At 38.0% G+C, this 26,568-nt stretch overlaps 1 protein-coding gene across 7 annotated transcripts in view; it reads left to right on the top strand.

Annotated features, from left to right (window-relative positions):
• IL1RAP (interleukin 1 receptor accessory protein) overlaps positions 1-26,568 on the top strand; it is a 130,464-nt gene that overhangs the window by 21,703 nt on the left and 82,193 nt on the right. For 4 of the 7 annotated variants that reach the window (XM_082393232.1, XM_082393233.1, XM_082393237.1 and 1 more), the window contains one exon: positions 21,413-21,477. The exons of 2 other annotated variants lie outside the window; for them this stretch is intronic. In XM_082393232.1, the coding sequence (XP_082249358.1) occupies positions 21,414-21,477 (64 nt within the window). In that variant the 5' untranslated portion in view covers position 21,413. Of the gene's footprint in view, positions 1-21,412; positions 21,478-23,993; positions 24,086-26,568 lie in introns of those variants that run through there. One more of the 7 variants, XM_082393235.1, reaches the window with a different exon arrangement.

The raw sequence follows: 26,568 nt of genomic DNA, 5'->3' as shown, positions 1-26,568 counted from the left end.
TAAGTAAAATAAGTGTAATAAAATAGATACAAATAATATAATTATAAATAAAATAAATATAAATAATATGACAGTAAATTAAATAAAATAAAGTAAAAATAAGATAAAAAACCAAACAGTAGACTTTTTTTTTTAAATTAATTAATTAATTTATTTTTGGCTGTGTTGGGTCTTCGTTTCTGTGCGAGGGCTTTCTCTAGTTGCGGCAAGTGGGGGCCACTATCGCGGCCTCTCTTGTTGCGGGGCACAGGCTCCAGACGCGCAGGCTCAGTAGTTGTGGCTCACGGGCCTAGCTGCTCCGTGGCATGTGGGATCTTCCCAGACCAGGGTTCTGAACCCGTGTCCCCTGAATTGGCAGGCAGATTCTCAACCACGGCGCCACCAGGGAAGCCCCAACAGTAGACTTTTTGACTTAAATAAGTACAAGCCCAGTGGAGACTTGCTTTTTTTTCCTGTTATTAAAAACTCATCTTGACTATGTCATGCCTGTTAAATCCATTTCTTTTAGATTATTAAGGTGAAATTGTTTAAATACTTCTTTCTACTTATAGTCATTAATTTATTTAGGGGATATTTTCTAGGTCTGTTCTCTCCATGTGGCATTGTAATGAATGAAAAAATGAATTATAAAAGACAAAACAAAATTTGCTTTTCCTTCAAGTCTTTAAAGTGTTCACGATAAATAGAAGAGATGAGAAAAGTTGAGGAATAACCATAATACAATGTACAATAGGATAGATACTAACAAATGTTTAACAAAATTGTCATAGAATTTTTATTTAGAGAAATCCAGGAGGTATTCAGTTTGCAGAAATGGCAGGAAATTTTTTAGACCAATGAGGGACTAGTTTCTATGAATTATGATTACTGCTATTCACAGTAACATTCTCATTCTCCTTCTCTCTCTCTCTCTTTCTCTCTTTTCTTTCTATCTCCCTTTCTCCTTCCAACACTCCATTTCTTCCTCCTTCTCAAGGTCTCTTTTTACCTTTCTTCCTTTCTGTCCTTACAATTTTCTGTCTTTGGTGGACCAGTGTTTGCATGATGTCTGTCATGAAGCTGAAAGCCTCCAAAGTCACAGAATTCTCTTTTTGGAAGTCATTCTACAGCCCCTTTTCATGAGCCTGTCTACAGGGAAATTTCTACCTGTCTTGGCTGTACAATTAACCATTGATTTGTTTTCATAGATACCAATACTCGCTTGTCATTTTAAAATTTGTTTTGCCTTTTCTTCCAGAAGTTAATTTGGCCCTTCTGGTTTTCCTGCCAGTTTGTAATAATAAAAATTAGCCTTTCTCTTGTGTGTCTGTGTTTTAGGGTTTTTTCCTTCTTATTTTAGTGAAAATTGTACGTTACTGGTTTAGGAGATGTTGGGGAAATATAATTAAAAACAAAACCTCTCAACCCAGAAATCCTCTTCACAAAGGTAAGAGAGAAATAAAACACTTCTATTATTGAATAAGCATTAAAATAGAATGTGATGCCAATCACAGGCTGTCCACTAAGAGACTGTAAAAACAGAAAGAAATCTCAAACCTTTATATAACCAAGCGGCCCACTGCATACATGATTTCAAGATAAACAATAACTTGTTCTCAAGTAAGAGGACTTCATAGTATCATTTGTCATACATAGTTTATCCTGACATTATGTGGTAATGGAGGTGACCATCTGTGTTAGTTAATTGGCTTTATCCAAAGGAAAAACTTCTCATAACTTTAATTTTTTTAATTATAATTTATTGTGGTTAGAAGACTTAACACAAGATCTACACTCTCAGCAAAATTTTTAGTCTACAGTTCACTATCGTTCACTATAAGTACAATATTGTACGGCAGACCTCTAGAGCTGATGCTTCTCTCTTAACTAAAAGTCTATGCCCATTGATTACAAACTCCCATTTCCCCATCCCCCAAGGCCATGGCAACCACCATTCCACATTCCACATAAGTGGAATCATGCAGTATTTGTCACTTAGCATAATGTCCTCAAAGTTCATCCAAGTTGTCACCTCGCAGAATTCTCTTCTTTTTTAAGAAAGAATAGGATTACATTGCTTATGTTTATAAAACAATTTTCTTTATCCATTCATCTGTAGATGGACATTTAGTTTTTTTCCACATCTTGGCTATTGTGAATAGTGCTGCAGTGAATATGGGAGTGAAGATATCCTGATTTCAATTTTTTTGGATCAAGACCCAGAAGTGGAACTGCTGGGTCTGACAGGGAGTGGTTTTGCAACCACAATGCAAGCGACGAAGGATTAATCTCTAAAATCTACAAACAGCTCATGCAGCTCAATATCAGAAAAACAAATAACCCAATCAAAAAATGGGCAGAAGACCTAAACAGACATTTCTCCAAAGAAGACATACAGATGGCCAAGAGGCACATGAAAGGATGCTCAACATCGCTAATTATTAGAGAAATGCAAATCAAAACTACGAGATGTCATCTTACACGAGTCAGAATGGCCATCATCAAAAAATCTACATACAATAAATGCTGGAGAGGGTGTGGAGAAAAGGGAACCCTCCTACATTGTTGGTGGGAATGTAAATTGATACAGTCACTATGGAGAACAGTATGTAGGTTCCTTAAAAAAAAAATAGAGCTACCATATGATCCAACAATCTCACTCCTGGGCATATATCCTGAGAAAACCATGGTTTGAAAGGACACATGCACCTTAATGTTCATTACGTCACTGTTTACAATAGCCAAGACATGGAAGCAACCTAAATGTCCGTCAACATATAAATGGATAAAGAAGATGTGGGAGTTTGGGGGAGGGGAATGGGTACATGTATATGTATGGCTGAGTCTCTTTGCTGTGCACCTGAAATTATCACAACATTGTTACTCAACTATACCCCAATAGAAAATAAAAATTAAAAAAAAAAAAGGAAGGAAATCTCTTCCTTATTTTCAACAAGGAGAATAAAGCCTCTTATTTTTAACTTATATTTGGTCTTACAGAGACTAGGACATATTTTAGTATGTTTAGCTGATTTAGTTTAGAATTAAAGTCTTATTTTTTTCCGAGTTTGTGATCAACTAGAGATTCAGCTGAAGTTTGTCTTTAACCTTGTGTAACAAATTATATCCCTTCCTAATGGAATTTGATTTGAAAATTCATTCGCATTTTTTAAATTTTTATTTTTTTATTGTGGTAAAATACACATAAAATTTCCCATTTTAACCATTTTGAAAGTGCACAGTTCTGTAGTATTAAGTACATTCATATTGTTGCGCAGCTGTCACCATTATTCATCTCCAGAACTTTTTCATCTTCCTCAACAGAGATCGTACCCTTTAAACACTGACCCCCTATTCCCTCCTCCCCCAGCCCCTGGCAACCACCATCATTAGCATTTTAACCTACCTATTAAAAACTACCCATGAAATGTCAATATCCTGCCTATGGGCAATAAGAGGAGTTCTGTTTGCCCAGGATTTGAAACACAAAGGTGTTTCCTTGGGAAACTGACTGGGAGAAACAACTTTAAAACCTTTGAATGTGATGCTCTCATTTATACAAATGATGCTACACTAATTATAAATAATCTGAGTCTGTGCAGTTCCCAGAAACGTCTCATTTGTGCCACTCCATTACTTTCAAAGTAATAAAAATCACTTTCCCAGTGAAAATATTTTTTGCTTATAATTCAAGGATTTTGCTAATGTAGATTGGCATTTTTCACAACCTTTGCTTCAGTGAATCTTTATCTTTTTTTAATTGATCTTTTGGGTTATTTTGTGAAACATAACAAATTAAATATTGAACAGTTCCTTCATATGTTTTGTTTATAGCCTGCCACGGGCATTGTGTGGAGGATAATGTAAAAGAATCGGGAGAGACACTCTGCTGTAATCAGAGGATCTTATTTAAAACCAAGCTCTGCTATTTGATTGCTGTGGTATCTTGAGTAAGACACTTCACTTTTTTGCACCTAATTTGTTCATCTGTAAAACAGAAAAAATTATATTCCTTTCTCAATAAAGCTTGTGAATGTCAAATTAAGACATGGAAAGAAGCACTGTGTATACTGTCAAAGCATGAATTATTTCAGTGGAATAAGGTACCTACGTATAGAGGGATTTGGAAAATATTTGTTGAATGAATGACAAGATACTGTTCTCAAAGTTAAATTTCCTAGGATTCCCTTATCTCCACATGTACTCCTGGCTCGGCTTATAACCTCTCTACTCCCTGCTTTCCTCTGGTTTCTGATCGCACCCCTCTCTCCTGACCAAAATCATGCTTCAGGTTTAAAAATTCCAGAGTGCAGGATTTGGGGAGCGATTCGAAGAGGTCAAGGAAAGTCTGTTACATCCTCGCATCAGCTCTTCCTTTCTAAGTCTAGATGCTGTCTCAAAGCTTTTGAGGTGTTAGAAATGGCAGGTAGAAACACGGTCATCTGCTGGAACATATACAGTTAGGAAGAAGGGAATTTTCTTCTTGCTCAGCACCAGCACGATCAGGGGATTTCACCCAGGCCAAAAAATAATAAGCTGCAGTAATGTTGAATCAGATGCTGTGAATCTAAATTAAACAATATTCCAAGGTTAGTCCCAGGAGTTCCCTCTGTGGACAGGTGTGTAGGAGCTCACTCTCGGTCTCTCTTTCTCAGTGTAATCATGCACAGAATAAATGCAAATATATGTATTAAAAGGCATAACCAGGTCTTACACTGATGAGGCAGATGACAGTCCCAGGGTATTCTTGTGAACTGTCTTGACAGATTTTAGTGAGGAAACACCTCCCTACAGATGATCTGGAGAAAGAAATGACTGTTGAGAGGCCAGAGGTGTGAAAAAACAAATGAAAGAGTTACAGCAGTTTCCTGGACTGAGAAACAGCTTGTAGAATCACTGCGTGCAGAAGACCACAATCATTCAGTCCACAGTGTGGAGCACTTTCATGTGCCAGGCTTCCTGCGAGGCCCCGCAAGACAGATGTTCACCAGAGGTAGACCCTGTTCTCAAGGGTCTCAAGAGAGAAGACATACACACTTAACTGTAGTACAAGGCAAAGGATTCCATTACTGCAACTAGACGGGAAAGTTGTAGGGAGAAGGAATAAATTACATCTGGCTAAAGGAAGCAGGGGGGTTTCATGAGGAAATGTTTTTGGAAATAGATCTTGAAGGATGGGCAGTGTTTGTACATGTGAAGAGGGGAATGCAGGATATTCCAGGCAGAAGGAATGATTAAAAGGGAAGGGAGGAGTGGAGGTGACTTATATAGCCCCATCTGTGTGTGTACCTGTGGCCAAAGGCTGGGGTATATGGAGAGTGATGTGGCAAAACCTTGTCTAGAGGAGTTTGCCGCCAGATCTTGGAGGAACCAGAATGTCGTATGAAGGACATCAGGGAAACAGAATTAAGATGTGCTGTGTGGGAAAATTGATTTGGTCCTTGTCATTAGTCAGCCTTTACAGGTGTCCTCATGGTACCCAAAACTTACCTAAGGCTTTTACAGCCTTCTTGTTTGTGATGTGGTAAACATCTCTTCTTGTGTCTTTGGAGAACAGGATTTCAGTCTGTTTTTCAAGCATCAGTGGATAAAAAGAATATTTACATGCAAAAAGCCACTGGTTTTTAGGTCAGCCTAATGAATACACATTTTCTCATCTTTCTCTTTTTCAGAGTAAGGCAGACCAATTAAAAATAATAGCACTTTTAATGTATCTAGCATGTATTCAGGTCGCAGAGGTTATTTTCCGGGTCTCCTCATGTATGCTGACTCCTTTTATAATTGGAGAAATAAGAGCTCTCCTCTGTTTTCTGACTCTTTCTCTATGGTGTCTTATGTTCTGATTTGGCAACAGCCTCAAAAATGCTAGAAGAAGTGAGATCGTAATCAACTCCAATTAGCAGTACTGGCCGAGCATAGCACTATCATGCTTATACCCACCGGCATGTCCTATGTCTCACGTTAGCTAGTCATTATGCCCCTGTTTCTCCATCAGCTTTTGCCACAGGGATGGCTTCACAGATTAGAAAATTGATTTGAATTTCCCACTTTTTTCTCCAGTTAAGAATTCATGACCCTTACCTCACTTAAGAGTTTTCTCTAACACACCTCCTCAGAGAATTGCCAGGAATTTCTCAAAGCTTATTCTATTGCTGGGATGCCTTATACAGATGAAACCCCCCTTTTTTTTTTCTGAAAGAACTTCAGTCAGCATTTCTAAACTATGCCGAGAATCCTAATGTTTAGAGATATTTTAAACAAGGATTCCTAAAGTCAATTGAGTTGGAGGAGCACTGTTAATGATTCCTAAGTAATTTAGTTTCACAGTATGCATTCTAAAGACCCTGAGAAGTCATGTAGAAAAAGATAACTTTTTAATATGATACTTCACCTAATACTAACAACTTAATGTTTCTCTGAAATGAGGGCACAATACCAAAATGTAATTTCTTGAAATCACTTTGTAGAAGCCTAATCTGGACAATATGGATCAATATGTGGTCTTTAGAGGGTCTAAGTTAATCCAAGAATAAAATAAAAAGTATCAAGAACCTTGAATTTAGTAGGTGTATTAGGACTATGCGTCGAATTCATCCTGTCTACCTACCAGGATTTATGCGAGGGTGTTTTTTTCTTTTTATAACTTGGTGATCCTTTAAAACCCTGTCTGTGTCAACAGAGCTGCTGCATCTGATATTATTTTCCTGAATCCAAGGAAACACCAAAGGGGACTAAAATAATAAGACATTAATTTTGGCTGCAGAATGCCAATGTTGCCAACCCCTGCAGGGTTATGGCAGAGTAAGATTAATTATGCAGATGTACCACCCTAGGCTCTGGAGTTGAAGTACCCTGTTGTAATTCACTGCAGGATCATTCATGTAGCCAGCATATTGATATGATTATTATTCCACCAAGGTTTTATCCACTCCTAGACAATTACAGAACCACTTAACAGCATCTCTCATTGACTTCTTATTTAAAATTCCCAGGGCCACAGCAGGTATTCAGGTCCTTTTGTCGGAGACAGCTACAGATCGATGGCATGGGCAACATGGGATTTTCTTTAGGACACGACGAATGCTGTGATAGTTTGCTAAGCAGAAGGTAGACATTCAGACTCCAATAAAAAATCATGTTTCTGTGGCCCCATGTCTCTAACACAAACTTTTAAAGTAATGACAAGAGCAGAGAGGGAGCATGTAGTGGAAAGACCATGAGATCTGGTGTCATGGTATCTCGGTTTAAATACTGGCTTCACCATTTATTATCTGTGGAACTTTGGAGAAATCACTACTTCTTCTGTAAAATGGGATTGATATTAAATACCAAAATCTAGGCAGTCTTCAGAGGTTTAAATGAATATATATGTGTGAACAAAACTTTGTGAATGGATAAGTGTTTTAAAAATATTTTCTGTGCTAATGAGAAAGACTTCAATTCTTGGACTGGCAGTGTCGGTGTAATCGGACATGCTTTTTATGGCCCCAGTGCTTGGGTAATGTCCTATTAACTCCTATAATCATTAGTATTGCTACCTAGGGCAGAATGTGGTAACCATGTGTTGATATGATTAGTGGCTCCAAGGAGTGTATGCCGTTGAAATGATGTGCAGAATAAAATTCCTATTCTGAATCACTGTTCCTAGTACGTGGTTTTAGGGACTTCATAACTGCAAGATAATATTCATCTAATTAGAATCTTTCAACAAGTTTTCCTTCCTGTTCTATGCTCAGTGGTAAAATGTAAGGCTTGTTTTATTTTAATTTAGCCCTAAATGCCTTTCTCTGTATGCATGGCTGCATTTCAGAGTGTTACCTATCTTCAGAATCCAGCTGTAAGGCCATCCAATCCAGCCGCTGACGCCCCTGCCTCCACCCAACCCATCCCTCCACCCCCATTAAAGCACAGGTAATTCCTTCCTTAGAGCATGTTCCTTGGACTTACATGATTCATAATAGTATGAGTATACACAGCTAAACTTCTGTATAGTTAAAGAAATAATAGATACTGTTATTCTCCCCATTTTACAGTTGAGAAAACTAAGGCACAGATAGATTCAATAACTTGACCAATATTCCACAGGTACTAAGTGGCAGAGCCAAGGACTGGAACGTTTAACTAAAATAATAGGCTTTTAACTACAAGGTTAAATTAGCAAAGCGCATGCTGGAGATCCCCGCTCGGTTGTGAGGTCCTAGATGCCTGAGGCATGTTAAAATCTGCTTCATCCTTCAGCATTTAGCACAGAGGGTCCACGTAGTGGGTACTCAGTTACTATTTATTAGCTTTGTATTGGAAAAGAATGCCCCTAAAAAGCTTAAGTTACAGCCACAAAATGCCCTCCTCCTTGTACTCTGTCCATGTTGGTTTTAGTATATGTTCTGCCATCCTGCTCAGTTTTCTTGTCAAAGCATTTTCAAGCCTCATATTAAGCACTGCTTGAGCACCTCTCTGTGAGGGCACTGGCTTTTTGGGTTTTTTTTTCCTAAGTTGCTGTATAGTGAAGATAAGGCATACTTGTTGAAATTAGGGTCACTTGAGTCTTTAGTGGTTTATGGATCAGTAGATAACAGCACTATAAAAGTCCAGCTCATTCTCATTCTGATTAAAGGGGGATTTCGTGGTCTTACTTTACTTGCCACAAAGTCACCAAATGTCAAATGCATATATAAAGAATTGCTGCCAGAACCCCCGCCTTTTCCCTCCATCCAGAGTGATCTGGTTGACTGAGGTCACATCCCAGACTATGGGACTGGTGGGTACACATTGCCATCTGTCAGGATGATCCTGGTGTCCAAAAAACAGTGAAAGAAGCCATAGAATTTTCTTGACAGGGACACAGACTCACACAGACCTCCTCAGTGTTAGTTTATAAGGGGATTTTCTTTAACACTTTAGATACAGAGAGATAATATTTTCCTTAACGCTCTCTAGTTTTGGCTTACGTGGGTTCCCAGGAAGACTTGGAATGTTATCTTTGTGTTTCAGGGACAAGGTTGGGGATGGGGATGGGAAGGAAGTCCAATGGGCTGTGTTCTCCAGTAGACTGAATGCCTGAAGGTAGAGGCTGTCCTGAAGCCCCTGTGCTTTCTCACGATCGGCACAGTGTCTGTCTGGGACATGGGAAGTCTTTTGTGAAAGTTCTGCTTTAACTTTTTTCTTTTAAATTTATTTATTATTTATGTATTATTTATTTTTGGCCGTGTTGGGTCTTCGTTTCTGTGCGAGGGCTTTCTCTAGTTGCGGCGAGCGGGGGCCACTCTTCATCGCGGTGCGCGGGCCTCTCACTGTCGCGGCCCCTCTTGTTGCGGAGCACAGGCTCCAGACGCGCAGGCTCAGTAGTTGTGGCTCACGGGCCTAGCTGCTCCGCGGTATGTGGGATCTTCCCAGACCAGGGCTCGAACCCGTGTCCCCTGCATTGGCAGGCAGATTCTGAACCACTGTGCCACCAGGGAAGCCCCCTGCTTTAACTTTTGATTTTAACTCTTCTTAACAAAGCCAGTTGTGGAAACTGTGGCACCAAGACAGTAAAGTGCATAGGCAAAGTCACACAACTAATTCATGCAAGAAGCAGGACTAGGACCTGGGACTCATCCCTCCTGTTTCTCTGTGTAAGTGAGAATAAGGAGCCCCTGAGTGCTGCAGGGTCTGTTTGAATAGCTGAAGCTACTGAAACTTCCAGGTCCCTAAATAGGGGAGCAGGTGAAGTTCCATTCTGATAGATGATCTCTAGCGAACCAATCTTTTTTTCTCTGATGGAAGCAGGGGGATGACACAGGGAAATGCTCTTGTGAAAGGACAACTGACTTGGTGTTGTGAGGCCGAGGATGACTTAGACCCATTGAAGTCTAATTTCTGAAAACAGTTCCACTTTTTAGGCAGTGGATTTTGATGGGAGTCATAGAGCTCACAGTGACATCTGTTTAGACCCACTCCTGGAGGAGGCCGCATCCTCTGCATGGCCTTCAGCTTTGCTGAAGAATCTAGGGTTCATGTGAATACGTGTGCAAAATAAAAACATCAGTGCTTCATATTTGCATCATACTTCACTATTTATAAAGTTTTTTCATAAATATCATCTAATTGGATCCTTATAACAGCCTATGAGGTAAGGATTTGTTAGTCTATTTTATTGATAAGGATACTAGGCTCCACAGGAATTCAGTAAATTATCCAAGGGAGCAAAGTTACAAAGTGACCAACACCAAATTAGAACAGAGGTTGACTGTATCCTGGGGAGATGTTCTTTCTACCACCTAGTAGTTGCCCTATAATTATATATGTTTATTATGTAATGGCATTGGACTATATAACGTGGGCACAAACTTGGAGTCCTAGCCCAAAATGGGAGGTAAAAAGAGAAAAACCTAAATAAAACAGATTAGGACAAAAATTTCTCAGGGCTCTAAGGGAGATACAGATACCTGAACTGAGTTTTCAGAGAAAGCATAGTATATTTCCAGCCAGTGGCCAGACAAGAGAGAACCAGGAAAGGCTGCAGAGGGGAGGTGAAGCTGTGGGAAAGCTAGGACTCATTTCTTTCCCTGGTTTAGTCTCAAGTGGAGTTGGTTGATTTTGAAAAGCATCTGCATCTTATGGACTGAAGATTGATCTGGGAATTTGGGCTGGGGCTCTTCCTTCCCTAATTAGGGCTTTCACTATTTACTTCAGTATTTCCAATGGAACCCTAAGAGTCTTAATGCATCAAAAAGGGGTTCACGGCCAGATAACTTGGTTTAATGCTGGGTTAAAACAAGTCAACCACAATATTTGCTTGGTAGATGACCTGAGCCTTTAGAATACTAATGTACATTGTGAATCTACAAGAAATAGCTACGTGACGTATTACTTTTCAGAATCATTTGGTCACATGGTCCTTTGGCAGAATGCTCACCATGGGATGTGATAGTTTGCATCATGCATTTTGGTGTGATTGTATTGTCCTCGACCATTTACTTGTTCTTTTCTCTCTACTTTTCTTTCTGTCGATTTATTTTGTGTTTCTAAGTCTGACTTTGCTCCCAAACTATGAAATCCATGATTATCAGAGCTGTGTGTTTATTTCTGTATACCACACAGTTTCTATTAAAGTGTATGAAATAGGAGTTCAATAAATACTTATTGATTTGAACAAAACTAACTCAATTCTGTATACTCAAAAGCTAGAGCATACAGTCTTTATGGAGAAATCTATGAAAACTTGGCTGCAGTTTTGTTCCTGTGGCCTCTGTAACCGTGTGTAGATGGTATCTCTCTCTAGACAGCCTCCCAGACAGGATCGTGATCTTCAGACTATCCGTTCAAATTAAAGAGGTTATTGGTGGCAATGTCGTTGTATTAAATTTAAGGGGAGAAAATCTCAGATGGTTAGGAAGCTTTCCTATGCTGAGAAAAGTAATGAATTTCCTAACCTGGAGGTGACTAGATCTTAGTCTTTCAGGTGATAGGACTGTTTTGTGTCCGTGGTGGTTTAAATTTCTCCTAATTCTCTACTTTAACTTCAAATAACATCACATTTCCCCAGTGAGCCTCTCCCTCCTCTATACTCTCACATGCTGTGAAATGCTTCTGCTGCAGCCCCGTTCTTTAGACTCTAGACGTTTATACGCCTCAGGACTGCAAGCTCCATGAGAACAGGGGAAGTTTCCACCTTTCTTCCTCCTTCAGACTGCGTCCACAGCTTAGTAAATATTTGCTGAATGAATTAGAAGGAATGTGAGGTTCATCCTAAAAATTCCCCCCACAGCTTTGAAGAGCTCTGAGATATCTCTCTCTCACTCTGTGTTGGATTTTAAGCTGCTTTCTTGTTTTAAAAAACTATACTGTTATCCTATACCTTTCTCTAACCTCTCCTTGTTGTTTTAAACCACCTTTTAACTTCAATCAAGCAACAGTTTTTCCATATTTTTTACAGAAGCATAGAATATTAACACTAAAGTACATAAATATTACATGTACAAATTGCTGAATTTTTACAAATGCATCATCATGTAACCATCACCTGACTAAGGAATAGAACGTTACCAGACCTTAGAAGCCTCATTCTTGCTCCTCCCTGGCAATGTCACCAAAGGTAATCCATGTTGTGATCTGAATTAAGCAATTTGTAACATTATTTTCTTTTTGACTTTAAGATCTCCACTTCTTCAAATTCTTTAAAATCTAAACAAAACAAAACAGCCCATCACATTTCGTAATAAAAACCGATGTCATGACACTTTATGTTAGTTTAACACTTTATAATTAAATTCTTCCACGTGTCACATCATTTGATTCTCTACAACCACCCTATGAGATATCAGGGCAGAGGTTTTCACTTCATTTCGTAAGTGAGGGATTTGAGGACTAGAGAAGTGAGACCATCTGGACCATGATTTTTCCAAGTTCAAGTTTTTTGTGGAGTGTATCATAACCATCTTGGCTTTTCTGTCAGGTGCAGAGGCCCGACTTAAAACCACGACTGTCTTTTCTGAAATATTTTGGGAACAGAGTACTGAACTGGGACCTAGTACCTGCAAAGTGTAGGACATGGCACATTTTGCCCAATGGTCAATGGTCAACTTGAACCAAGTAACTTAGTCTATTCTTTGTAAATGATATTAATGGTAGCTCACATCTGCCTACAGCTCCACAGTTTCTGAAGTGTTTCTCATATATGACTTCATTTAATAAGAGTTAATGATAACCAGAATTTGCTGAGAGCTATTTATGTTCCTGAACAGTGCTAAGTACTCTACAGGAATTATCAAGTACAGTTCTCCTAACAAACTGATGAGGTAGATATTAGTTTCTTTCACCCCATGCAAACTCCAGCCTCAGTATCCATAAGCACAGAATACTTAGTCATCAAATTGTCCACCTACTAGGGAGAAGGTACATTGGAACACTCTTCCTGCCCTAACTAAGAAGTGTCCACAAATGCTTAGCACATCAGTTTTAAATTAGTCATCAAGACAGTAACCAACCACTTATAACTGTAAGTGGTTGCTGTGAATAGTTCTCTCCTCTTCTGCCAGGCTGTCCAAGATCATACAGTGAAACTTAGAACTCCAAGTTCATTGCACTTTCCACTGAAAACCTAGTTCTAGTTCCCTCTTGTGAAGGGTGAGACTTAATGATGCCATTTCTTCCCTCACCCCACTGAGCATGTTGCTATTCAAAATATTAAAGGACAAAAGGAAATCAACCTGCTCACATTCTATTCCAAGCTTCTAAAGGTGGCAGGTGGTGGTATATTATGTTACATATGTCCTCTCAGAGTTCCAAACACTTTGAAGCTATTTAATAAGAAAGGGGAAGGCAGTATCTAAGCAGACTGTGCTCATGTTTTCTAAACTTTGAGTCCTCTGTTGTATCGAGGTTAGCAGCACTGGCTTGATGTGCTGAAAGTTAGAACAGTTGCATTGATCTCTCCATGTTCCTCTACTGCTAGACTTTTTGGGAACATTTCGTACTTAACGTTAGGACTGTGTTATTTTCAAAGTGACCTTTGAAAATAGAAGCCAAATTTGGGTTAAAACAGCTTTCATTTATTTAAACTGTCTAAAGGGGTTCACAAATCACTTGTGGAGTTTAAAAAAAAAAAAATCACGCCACCTAAACATATTTTGTTTTAATTGACATGAAATAAAATTGACTTTTCTGGAAGTACAATTCTATGAATTTTAACTTATGGATAGACTCATTTATTTAATCACTACCCCAATCAGGATGCAGAACTGTTCTGTCTCCCAAACGATGCCCTTGTGCTGTCCCTTTGCAGTCACCCTTGTACTACCTCTAGCCCCTGATCTGTTCTTTGTCACTTTAGCTTTGTCGTTTTGGAAATGTCATTTAAATGGACCTGGATGGTGGTAACCTACTGGAACTGACTTTTTTTTCACTCAGCACAGTATCTTTGAGGTTCATCCCAGTTGTTATCAACAGCTCATTGCTGTGTACTGCTGGCAGGCATCTAGTTTTTGGATGTACCAAGGTTTGTTTATCCGTCTCCCTCTCGAAGGCCATTTGAGTTGTTTCTAGTTTTTGACAATTAATAATGGAGCTGCTATAAACATTCACGTACAGGTTTTTGTGTGAACATAAGTTTCCCTTTCTCTTGAGTAAATAGCTAGGAATGGGATTGCTAGATCCTATGATATGTATGTGCTTAACTTAATAAGAAACTGACAAATTGTTTTCCAGAGAGGCTGTACCATTTTGTAGTCTCAGCAGTGGGAGAGTTCCAGTTGTTTTGTATTCCTTTCAGCACTTGGTATTGTCAATATTTCTTACTTTAGTTATGCTGAAAGGTGTTTAGTGGTATCTCATTTTGTGGCTTTAATTTTCACTGCCCTATGGCTAATAATGTTGAACATCCTTTTTTGTGTTAATTTGCCTTCTAAATATCCTTTTTTGGTAAAGTGTCTCTTTAAGACTTTTGACATTTTAAAATTGGGTTGTTTGTAGTATGATTCCTACAACTTTATTCTTCTTTGTCAAAATGGTTTTCAATATTTAAGGCATTTCTCTTTCCATACAAATTTTAGAATCAACTTGTCTATATCTATAAACAGATCTTGCTAGGATTTTTGACTGGAATTTCATTAAGTCTGTTAAGTAATTTGGGGGAGAATTGACATGTTTTCTATGTGGAGTCTTACAATCCATGAGTCTGGTATGTCTCTTGTATTATTTTCTATTACCAATGTAATAAATACCAGACACTTAGTGGCTTAAAGCAACATCCATTTATCACATCAGAGTTTCTGTGAATCACATGTCCAGGTAAAGTGTAATTTAGCTGGTTCTCTGCTTAGGGCCTTACAAGGCTAAAGTCAAAGTGATCAAATTGTCAGCAAGGTTGTGTTCCTTTCTGGAGGCTCTGGGGAAGAACACACTTCCAAAGCTGTTGACAGGATTTATGCCCTGTGGCTATAGGCCTGAGGTTACTGTTTCCTTACTGGTTGTCCGCTGGAGATTTCTTTCAGTTCTCTAAGGCCACTGGCATTCCATGATATGTTGTGCGTTTATCTTTTAACATCAAAATATGTTGCTACATTTATCTTTTAACATCAAAAGCCTATAGCTTCCCATTTCTTTGGCTTATCCTTCTGCTGCATCTCTCTGACTTTAACCAGAGAAAGTTCTCTGCTTTTAAGGGCTCATAGTGATCAAATTAGGCCCATGTGAATAATCCAGTATAATCTCCCTATTTTAAGGTCCATAATCTTAATTAAAGTTATTTTGCCAAGTAAGGTAACATAACAGTTTCCAGGGATTAGGACATGGTTAGCATTGGGAGCCATCCTGCCAACCACATTTCCATCTATTTAGGTTCTTTCATTTCTTTATCAACGTTTTGTAAATTTCAACCAATTTTGCACATGTTTGGTTAGGCTTTTTAGCTAAGCATTTTATTTTTTCTTTGAGTTATTGTAACCAGTATTTTTAAAAGAAGATTCTTTCCAATTGCTCATTGCTAGCCTATAGTAATATGTTTAATTTTTGTGTGTTGACTACACATGATGTGACTTTGCTAAACATACTTATTTAGTTCTATTTTTTAATAGATTCTTTAGGATTTTCTATGTTGAAAATCATATCATCTGTGAATAGCCTTATTGCACTGGGTAAGACTTCTAGAATGATGTTGAATAGTACTGAGAATGAACTTCCTTGCCTTGCTCCTGATGTTAGTGGAAAAACATTCAGTCTTTCAATATTAGATGTAATGTTAGCTGTAGGTTTTTTGTAGATGTTTTTTATCTATTTGAAGAAGTTCCCTTCAATTCTTAGTTTGCTGAGAGTTTTTATTGTGAATGGATATTGAATTTTGTCAGATACTGTTCCTGCATCAATTGATACGATCATGTGGTTTTTCTTCTTCAGACTTTAAAAATACTGAAACCAACCTTGAATTCCTGGGAGAAACTCTGCTTGGTTGTGGGATATCTGTAAATTTGTTTTCTTGAGCTGTCTGTGGTAGGTTTTGTAATCAAAGCAATATTGATCTCATTATGTAAATTGAGAACCGTTATGTCCTCTTTTATTTTCTGGAAGAAATTATGTAGAATTGACGTTATTAATCCTTAAAATGTTTGGTAGAATTCACCAGTGAAACCATCTGGAGCTTAGATATTTATTTTTTGGAAGGTTTCTACCTGCAAATACAATTTCTTCTAATAATATAGGTTTGGGTGAATTTTGGTAATTTGTGGTTTTTAAGATGTTGGTTCATTTCATCTAAATTGTGGAATTTATGTGCCTAGAATTTTTAGTGTTGCCTTATGACAGTTATAATGCCTGTGTAGTGAAGTACCCTCTTTTATTACTGATATTAGTGATATGTGTTATTCTTTCCTTGTTGGTTCTCCTGGTTAAAGGTTTAGCAATTTTATTGTTCTTTTCAAAGAACCAACTTTTGGTTCTATTATTTTTTTCTGTGCTTATATTATTTCTGATTTAAAAATCTTTGATCTCTACTCTTCATTATTTCCCTCATTTTGCTTGCTTGATTTAATTTTCTCTTCTTTTTGTAGGTTCTTAAGGTGAAAGATTAGATGATTTTCTTGAGATCTTTCTTCTTTTTATATTGTGAGCTTTTAATACAGCAAATTTTTCTCTAAGCACTGCTTTAATTGCATCCCATGCATTTTGGTATGTTGGATTTTCAGTTTTGTTCAGTACAAAATGTTACCTAATCTCCCTTGAGATTATGTCTTTGTCTTGTGGATTATTTAGAAGTATATTCCTTAATTTCTAAGTGTTTGGAGATTTTTCCTGTTATTTATTTATTTATGTATATTTATAGTTTAATTCTATGTTCAGAGAATGTACTTTGAATTCTTTAACATTTGTTAAGGTTTTATTTATGGTGCATAATATTGTGGTGAATGCTTATGTATACTTGAAAAGAATGTGCTAATTTTTCCTTTTTAGAATCCGCAAAAAGTTGCTCCATGCACTCTGCCCAGGTTTATAGTTACATTCATTAAGAAAGACAAAGTGGCGTATGCTTACTTCATTTTACCCAGATTCAGAGCCTTCTGTGTTACTTTGCTGAAACTTCTGTTTATTAATAAATATTAGATTCTGAAATATTCTGCACAAGAATTCTTTTATGGTTCAAAAGCTATAAATTAGATAAAAGATTGATGAAGAAAATAACTCTGATTTATTAATAAGTGCTGTCTCTTTTTCTGTAAAATGGAGTAATTGATAACTTCTCCTGTGTCCTTTAAAAGCTTGTTTGTTATATCTTAGGTCGGCATAGAAGCAAGACCCACTCAAACTTTATCAGTAAGTTAGAGGAAGGTAAAGGAAAGACCTAGATGGAATTAGGACGCAAGGAAGTAATTTAGCTGCATGGCCAATTTGGGGATGACCATTTAGGGTTTATGCCTTGGTGTTTATGTCCAAGTATCACTGGGCAGGTAAAAGCAAAGGGTATCTGTCAGCCAGGAATGAAGCAGATAAAGCTTCATGGTTGTAGGAGGTTAATTCAGCTTGGAGTAGGACCTTACAGGGAAAAAAATGCAGGCTCTTGGAACAGAGTGCTGATAAGCACCAGGTTGAAGGGCCAAGATCCAACCAGGTTGCTGGGATTCAAAGAGTGCCTATGATCTGATTGTGGAGCTGCATATGGAATTAGGAAACTGATGGATGAATCCAGTCTTGTGGCCTTGTGAAATGCTGTTGTACAGAAGGAAGGCTGAGCAAATGGTGATTCAGAGGTAATACTAGCCTTGGGGTAGCAAACCTAGTTTCAGCCTGTTATCTCCTGGCCCAGTGAGAAAATCTAGTGGTCAGGGCTGACCCAGAGGTAAGGAAATCTTGAAGCTTAATAACCCTAGAGAATGCAGACACTAGAAATATTGATTTGCAAGGATAGATGTTAAAGTATATGATAACAATCATTATTAACATCATGGTTTTTTTTAAAGGTTTTTTTCATGTGGACCATTTTTAAAGTCTTTGTTGAATTTGTTGAATTATTGCTTCTCTTTTATGTTTTTTGGTTTTTTGGCTGCAAGGCATGTGGGATCTTAGATCCCTGACCAGGGATCAAACCCGCACCCCCTGCATTGGAAGGCAAAGTCTTAACCACTGGACCGCCAGGGAAGTCCCAACATTATGTTGATTGCATAGAACTAATTATGTATTTGAAACTTCTTGCTAGACAGTACAGACACTATACTAGGAAACAATGGCATTAAATATGAGAGAAGTACTAATATCTAAGGGGAAGTGCAAAAATAATCATATAGTAAATAGAATGGATAATGCAGGGAAGGCTGACTTGGGAATTTATTATATGTAGGTTCCAATCATCTGAAGCAAGGGCAGGGGCTGTTAAACCCCATCACAATAATCTAAAACTAGGTAGTACTTCAGACCATGAGAAACCATGCATTATTAGACCGATTCCTTTGCTTTTCTGACAGTTTCTTCATGTCTGAAAATACCCAGCGCCCCCTCCCCACAAGAAATAAGAATCAAAAGTGTATTACTGGACTTCCCTGGTGGTCCAGTGGTTAAGATTCCGCGCTTCCACTGCAGGGGGGTGCGGTGGGTTCCATCCCTGGTCGGGGAAGTTCCGCGTGCTGTGCCGTGTGGCCAAAAAAGGAAAAAAAAGTGTATTACTAGTAACAATAATAAAATTCTGAGGTTGAATGCAACACAAGGTTAAATGAATCAGTCTTCCCAGAGAGGTTTCAGACCAGACACTAACACTGACACCTTCAGTCAGTCAAAACCAGCCTGCGAAATCACATTTTCTTTTCCGTCTGCTTTATTCTAATTCATCACAGGGCAGGACTGACCCTGGATTTGTGTTTGCACACAAGTTAGATTAGCTTTATCTTGGTGACCTGACTCCTTGCTGCCTCAAGTATAATCCAGTTACTCATGGAATTAGCAATTAAGACTCTCAATCACATTAATTAGAATGTCTTCTAAGTGTTGCCATAGGAACTCAGAAGCTTATAAACAGGCAAATTGGGAAAATCTAGAGGTGTGAGGCTTTTTTTTTTTAATAGCCAAAAGCAATTTGGAAGGCTGGAGTGCTTTAGCATAGATGAGTATTGGAAATGAGATTACCCTGCCCTGAATCGGCAGTTAAATGTCTGGTTGCTCTCTGTTGACAAGGATTATACAGAATGATTAATTACTTTTATTAATGACTTGGATGAGGACATAGGTGGAATGTCAATCAAGTTCTTAGATGACACAAAACTATGAGGATAACAATTATTGTGATGACTCAGGAGCCACAGTGATTATAAGAGAGAATTTAGTGGCTATCCATCCAATACATGCCTGGAAGAATGCTCTCCATATGGCATAATGTGATGATCATATCATTCCTCTAATCAGAAATTTTCAGTGATTCCCTATTTTCTGTTTAAATGAAATCCTAAGATCTTAGCCTACTATTCAAGGCCTTGCAATATTCTGATCCTAAAACCCCCTGCTTTCCAACAAAATCTTCTATAGTTCTTTTTCTAATACTCTGTGCTTGAGTCAAACTGAATTATTTATAGACTATTTCCTATTTATGTTCCATGCTTTCCTCTTTGAGCATTATTCTCCACTGAGTTTCTTTTCCCCACATTTTTCTTCTGCCTTAATTCTAAATTTCCAAACCAGTTCTTGCTCAGTTCAAAGCTATGTCTTGTGTTTAGTCTTCTTTGTCTGCCTTAGCTGGAGTAATCTCTTTCTTTGGCTAATCTTCAATAGCACTTATTGGCCTGTCTCTGACTATTTTTACCACATTACTTTGTGTTGCAGTTATTTCTTGTACACATTTTAAGTCCCTGCTAGAGTCTGCTTAATGCTAGAGCTTCCGATAAACCTTTGAATATCCTAGAGTGCCTCTGCATGTGTATTATTCAAAGTTGATGTTGCTGAAGTGGTTTGCATGTGGTTTATCTCCTCTACTGGGGACAACAGCTCTACATCTTGCATGCCAGAGACCCCTGTGATTATATCATAGTGACTTGTAAACAGAAAGTGTTCAATACATGTTTTAATTGAATTAATGAATGACTAATGGAGAGAACTCCCTAAGTTAATGGTATAAGAACTGGAAGGGAATGGTAGCGTTAAGAAAGAGACGTTTAATTTCTGAGATAAAATAGTTGTTTAAGATATAATATACTCTCCTGTGATTTGTGTACAATCATGCTAAAGAAGAAGCACAGTAGAGATTTTTGGTGATGTGTGGTCAAGAGAGGTGACAGATGTTGGAAACTTGCATTATCCTTTAAAGTGACCACACACTCTGGATTGCTTGGACAGTACCATTTTGGACCGTACCTTTTGGTACTGTCCAAAAGGTATCTTTTGTTTCAGTGTAGTGCTCTTAAAAATGTCCCATTTCAAATGCTGTTAATGTTACCCTACTTATTAAATATCTCGTTGACCTTTTTAGACTACTGGGTTCCTGTGGTTGTGAAACTTGTGACATAGGCTAATGTTTAGGATAATAGACTTGTAGTTTTCCAGGTGTGGATATAAATCTCATCTCTGTCACCCACTAGAAATATGGTCTGGACAATTTACCAAGACCAATGTAAGCACCCAGTTTGGCTGTTGTGTTCAAAACACAGAGTGGAAGTCTTAAGTATGGAATTTATCAGTAATATTCAGGTTTCAGTATTTATAACCCCACAGCCGTTTTATCAGGGACCAGATATGTCTAGAGTAGTAGGGGAAGAAATATTTCACAGAGTTGTTAAATCTCCAGCCCTTCTGCATTAAAGATCACACAACCGAATATAAGGGTATCGGTCTTTCTAGTTGGCTGTTTCAGCTGGTTATCAACAGCAAGGCTAAAGATCACAGAAATTGGAATTCAGCCTCATCATTCGTCTCTTCGAATGAGAAGATAAGAGCAGGCACAGCAGGGCATGAGGATTATACATTTCCCCTTACTATAAATTCAGAGTATGGTGGACTGCAAACCAAGTCTGAATCCAGCATTTGTAGACTTTCTATTCATCACTAAGAAGGAAAACTGTCTGGATTATAAAATATTTCCAGTTGGGAATAAACAAGAGAATTGATGAAGGGTAATAAGAACAAACTCATCTACCAGAAATTCAACTCTGATGAAAAAAATCCAAAAAAATATTTTTTTAGTAGGCAGTTAGAGTTCAGTGATTAAGAGGCCGTTCTAGAGCCAGGTTACTGGAATTAGATCATTACTCTACCACTTTCTAGCCACAGGATCTTGGGTATGTTATTTACACGTGTCTCAGTTTTCTTATCTGTAATATGGGGATAAAAAAAAGCCTATCTTACTGGTTGGTTCTGACAACTAAGTTTGTTAATATTGTAAAATTCTTAGAACAGTTCCTAGTCAATAGTCAGCATGCATATGCACGAATATTATTTACGCACTTGAGAGTAATAAGTACTCTCCTTACCTTTGTATTTATATTGGCAGGATGGGACTTCTGTGGTGTGTAATGAGTCTCTACTTCTATGGGATCCTGCAAAGTGATGCCTCAGGTAAGTGAATGTCTTTTGACAATCTATTAAAATGCAAGTCACGCATAGGGTAATGTCTCAAGTCTTTCTGAAAATGAGTTAAGAGAACATAACGTTGTTTATTTCCACTGACTTCTGTGGTAACATGGAATCTTAGATTTGACAGAATTATAGAATTTTGGTGCTGGGAGGAACCACTGATATCTTTAGTCTTCATGGAACAAAGTGCACTGGGGGGAGTGCACTTTCTAATTATAGGAATTTTCCATCACCTTCACATCCAAACCAACTAGAATCCTATTTCTTTCTCTTACCTCAGGTCCTGTGGGAAAATAAATGACAATGATGGTAGTACGACTCTGTTTTCCAAACTTCAGCCAGTGGTGGAGAAAGCCTCAGTGGTACCAGTCCACTGATACCTTATAGAAACAAGTAGATAAAGATAGGTTTTTGTCTACTGCTTCCATATAAGAAAGAAAGAACCGGTCATTAGGCTCATTCTTTCCTTGGATGTTGTTTCATAAGCATAAGAAGAGGCAGCCAAAATCTTTATTGAGTTTAAATAACCAAACTCAATTATCATGGACTTGGATCATATGACATTAGAGTTACAGGGGACTTGAAAGTCTGTCCTTGCAGGTCTCGTCTCATCTTCAGAGGTACTGCTCAGAACCATTCTATGGTACCTCTAACTAGTGATCATCGAATTTTAGCCCATTATGTCTTTGGACTGATCAAGTTCTTAGAAATTTTTTAGTACATATAATTGAAATTTGTCTCATCATATCCATATATTTCTTTGGTTCAACTACTGGATTTAAATAGAAAATACCTAATCCCATGATTCTCTAATTTTAATTCAGGGAACTAAGGTATCTTCATTTAAAAAAAGCTTGTCATGTATAATTTCCCTGAAGACCATGGACCATACTTTGAATATCATTGCTTTACTTCCTCTTCTATGTGACAGGCCATCAGAGATGTTAAAACAGTGGTCATAAAACCATGACCATGTTACCAATACATGCCTTCAACTGTTCTTCACATGGCATGGATTCCTACCATCCTGATGATCTTTTCTGGGTGTGTTTCAGTTTTGCTACACCACTTAAGGCATTTTATTGGAAACCAATAATAACACTAAAAGAGGGGTACAATTAGGACAGAGTACAGCTCAAAGCCAAGAGAAGGAGCGATAACTTCTAACATTGTTGGCCCTTGGAGGCTTCACAGAGGAAAGGATATATTATAAGCAGAGCTGATATTCAGCTGGGATGCACTAGTGTACAGCTCTACTGGCTGTTTAGACCAGCATCTGTCCTGATTGATTGAGTGTCCCATTTGACTGGCCAGTGTCCTGATGTCCTGATTTTTAAATATGCTGAATATAACGCCTGATTGTTGTTTGTTCTTATTTGATTTAGTTCTATCCTTGACTGGTATCTTCTTACAGAGGCCTTCCTTAACCATCTTAACTAAAATAGCCCTGCCAATCACTCTCTGTTCCTCTATCCTGCTTTAGTTTTCTTCATAATACTCATTATTTCTTGACACTATATTAACTCTTTCTTTTTTCTCCTCCTCCTTTTCTTCTCCTTCCCTTCCACCTTCTTCCTTTTCTTTTTCCTCCCCAACCCCCATCCTCCTCTCCTTTCTTTCTTTCTCTTTCCCTCCTTTTCCTCCATCCCTCCCTATTTCTCTGTTTTTAAGCTCCCTAAGGACAGAGACTTGTCCATTTTGTTTGTTACCCAAACACTTGGAGTAAAGATTGACATATAGACACAGAGTAGGAGCTCAACTTTTATATTTATACATATATATACATATATCTACAAATACATATATGTAAAATGGATGAAAAAAGTGTCCCTTCACATCCTTTTTTGCCCAGATTGGTTAATTTTATAATGGAACTTGTTTGGATTCATGCCGGCAATTCGTCAATGTGGTTTTATGTTCCCACCTTGAAGGAAAAGGGGAAGATGATTTTGTTACTCTTGTTAGAGATCAATGAAGTTTCAGAAGTTAGTGGTTGGTTAGTGCTGGTGCCTCCCTACTGGTCCTGGCCACGTTGTTTTCTGAATGACCTTTACTGTAATCCATCCAAGGGGCCCCCACCCCACCCCCTCAAATGTTGTTGGAAAATGAGCTTTCTACCCAGGAACTGACTCATAATTCTGCCAGGGAAGCTGATTTCTTGAATAAGATACGTTCTCATACCAGCCCCATTGAGTCACCATGGGAGCAGGAAACATGTTGTAATGCCCTCAGCCCATCTGGCCCATGTTTATTTGCCTTCCTTATGAAAAGGTATATTGTGTCTGTGTCAGTGATGTACTTCCTAGTTGGAGGGAGAGGAACAAAAAGGAAGTGTTGTTGTCAAAAATAAAAGGGGCAACTGGCTCTGGGCTATGAGAGGAAAAAGGGATCAATGCACATGCTGCGGGATCAACCAACCTCTCGTGCATCATGCCTCTTACAACGAGGTAGATGACAGTAGACTGGTTGGTCTTTCATGAGGCTTTTTTGTGCTTTAGGTACCCATGTTAATGGAACCACAAGATTGATGTGAGGAACAAAGGAGAAATAGCTTTAAAACCCTAAAGCTCTGTACACGCATATGATACTAGTAAGAGTTTTGTCTTGTTGCTCTGGACCCCTCCATGTGGACCCTTCTCTTAAGGAAAACCCACAATTTTAAAAAGGAATCATAACAACATAAGAGCTTTATTTCCATGTGGTGCATTCAAGTGCAGTGAACTGGACTTCAAGGCACACAATTCTGACTAGAGAACATAGTCTTTCTATAGCAGTTCAGTGATTTCCATCTTCACTCAGGAATGTGGGAGCAACATTTCATCTCCGGTGGTGATAAAAGCAAATAATCGAAAACCAACATTTACTTTCTTTTAAGGAATTAAAGCTTGGATAATTATAATAGTGATAATATAATTATAATGTGGTAGTTATAGTGGTGATAATAAAGCTTCCTTTGCTGAAATAAAATTCCCTTTGAATTTTACATATTCTATGTCATTTAGTTCTCACACCCAAAACAGAGCAGTCAGGGTATTTCTTATTTGGATAAGAAAATTAAGATCAAAGTGGCTAAGTGAGCTACCCAAAGTCACACAGCTAATACTTAACACATCTGTGCCTTCAACTAGTTCCTCAGTTCCCAAGATGCATGTTACTTTTACTAAATACATTCCCCTTGTACTCTATTGGCAGATAAATAATTCAGAAAAAAATATTAAGATCCAAGGGGTCACGGGTTTTGCTAACTGTTAAAGAACCACTCAGTAATAGATTTCTGTGTTTTCTAGATAAGAAGTATCTTTACTCGCCCTGCCCCCTCACTTAAGGTCCCCCCCCCCCCCATTGCAGTGATTTTCCCCCAGGAAGCAAGTCACTGTAGTATAAGCTCAAAAGTCAATATTCCTGTTTTTGCTTATTATAGAATTAAACATTTCTAATACTAAACTCAAAGAAGTGCTCCTTTGCAAGAATCCCAGAAGCAAACTTTGACTTGTCACACATTTCTCTTTTGGTGTGTTTCATTGGCAACATGCTAAAACATTGAATTGTTAAAGCTGCCTTTAGAGTAGAAATAAACATTTGGAACTTGTGATTCCAAGTTGGGGAGGTAGTTAGAATGGCACCACATATAATATGGTGAATTTAAAAAATACTGCCATATAAAAATTATTTGCTACACAGTCCACATAAAAAATGATAGCAATGAGTTTTCTTCCCCAAAGGCATGCACACACACACATACACGCACACACACAGACCTTTGAATACAGCTTTTTATTTCAAAGTCAACAAACAGTTGACTGTGTGCCAGGTGCAGGGCTAGATTTCATTCACATTATCATTAACTTCACAGAAAACACTGTGATGTGGATGGGGTGTAGGTATTCTTACACCCGTTTTATAATTTAGGAAATGTAAAGCCAGGGAGTGGTCTCAGTTAACGGTACTCATGATAAGGTTTCAAAGGCTGCCTTCCCTCCAAAAGCAGAGCTCTTTCTTTTATACAGCATTACCTACCCTTAGGGCTTTCTTCTGCTAACGGAGGTAAGATCCCCTTATTTCTTTATCATTATTTTTAAGAAATTTGCAGAGGGTGGAAATAATCGTGTGGCTTATTGAGAGTGAATTACACTATGTAAAATAAATAAATAAGTAAAAACACTGTGGCTTACCAGGAATCAAGAGACACTGGTTCAAGTTCTGACTGTTTCACTTTGTGAGCTGTTTAATGACATTAAAGTCATATCATTCTGTTTCACTGTGTCCTTACATATAAACCAAAACAACCAACCAACTAACAACAGCAAAATAACCATCCAACCAGCTAAACCAACCAACAACAGCAAAAAGCCAACCAATTCTTCCTTCTTGCTTTTTTATTAAAGAGCATTATGGGTCTTATTATACACCATGGACATACTCAGGGTACACTCTTGCTATTATTTAATTATTTCTAATGACAAGTGTTTATCTTACAATGATTTCACTTTATTCTAAAGGTCATGTGTTTGACCATTTCATACTGTAGAAACCAGGGTGAATAAAGGAAGGTTCTTATTGTAAGTATCTTACAGTAAAATTTGAGAGAAAGAAGAGAAAATAAATACCAAACAAAATTGCATGAGACGGCAGAGAAAGTTATTAGTCCTGTAGGGTGGTACTGAGGACAACTTCTTAATCAAACCAACGACTGCTCTTTTCTAGGAGAAAATATATTTCTTATTTGGGAACAGAATAGTTCAGTTCAGCTGAATTCGGGGATAGTGTGAAGGCGTTTAGAAGCCAAGCTGGAAAGGTAAGTTAGGAACAGATTGTGGAGGACAGGAATCCTTGCAGGTGAAGGGAATATTTGTGCTTAATGTATTTTAGATATAGTTGGCTAGTTCTTTTTTCTTTTCTTTTTTTTTTTTTTTTGGTCTTTCTTCTACAAGGATCTATAATATTTTAATGCTATGAAATGGTTCTTTCAGCTTTTGGTAAAGATTCAATTTGTTGCCAGCACCAGTGGCCTCATATTATTTGAATATGCTCTTTGAAAAACTCCATATTTGGATCTACTTGTGACATTCAGTC

The sequence above is a fragment of the Balaenoptera borealis genome, assembly GCF_965194805.1.
Source record: "Balaenoptera borealis genome assembly, chromosome: 5".
Taxonomy (NCBI): Eukaryota; Metazoa; Chordata; class Mammalia; order Artiodactyla; family Balaenopteridae; genus Balaenoptera; species Balaenoptera borealis.
The sequence above is the reverse complement of the archived record's forward strand: the minus strand, read 5'-3'. Positions and strand labels throughout refer to the sequence as shown.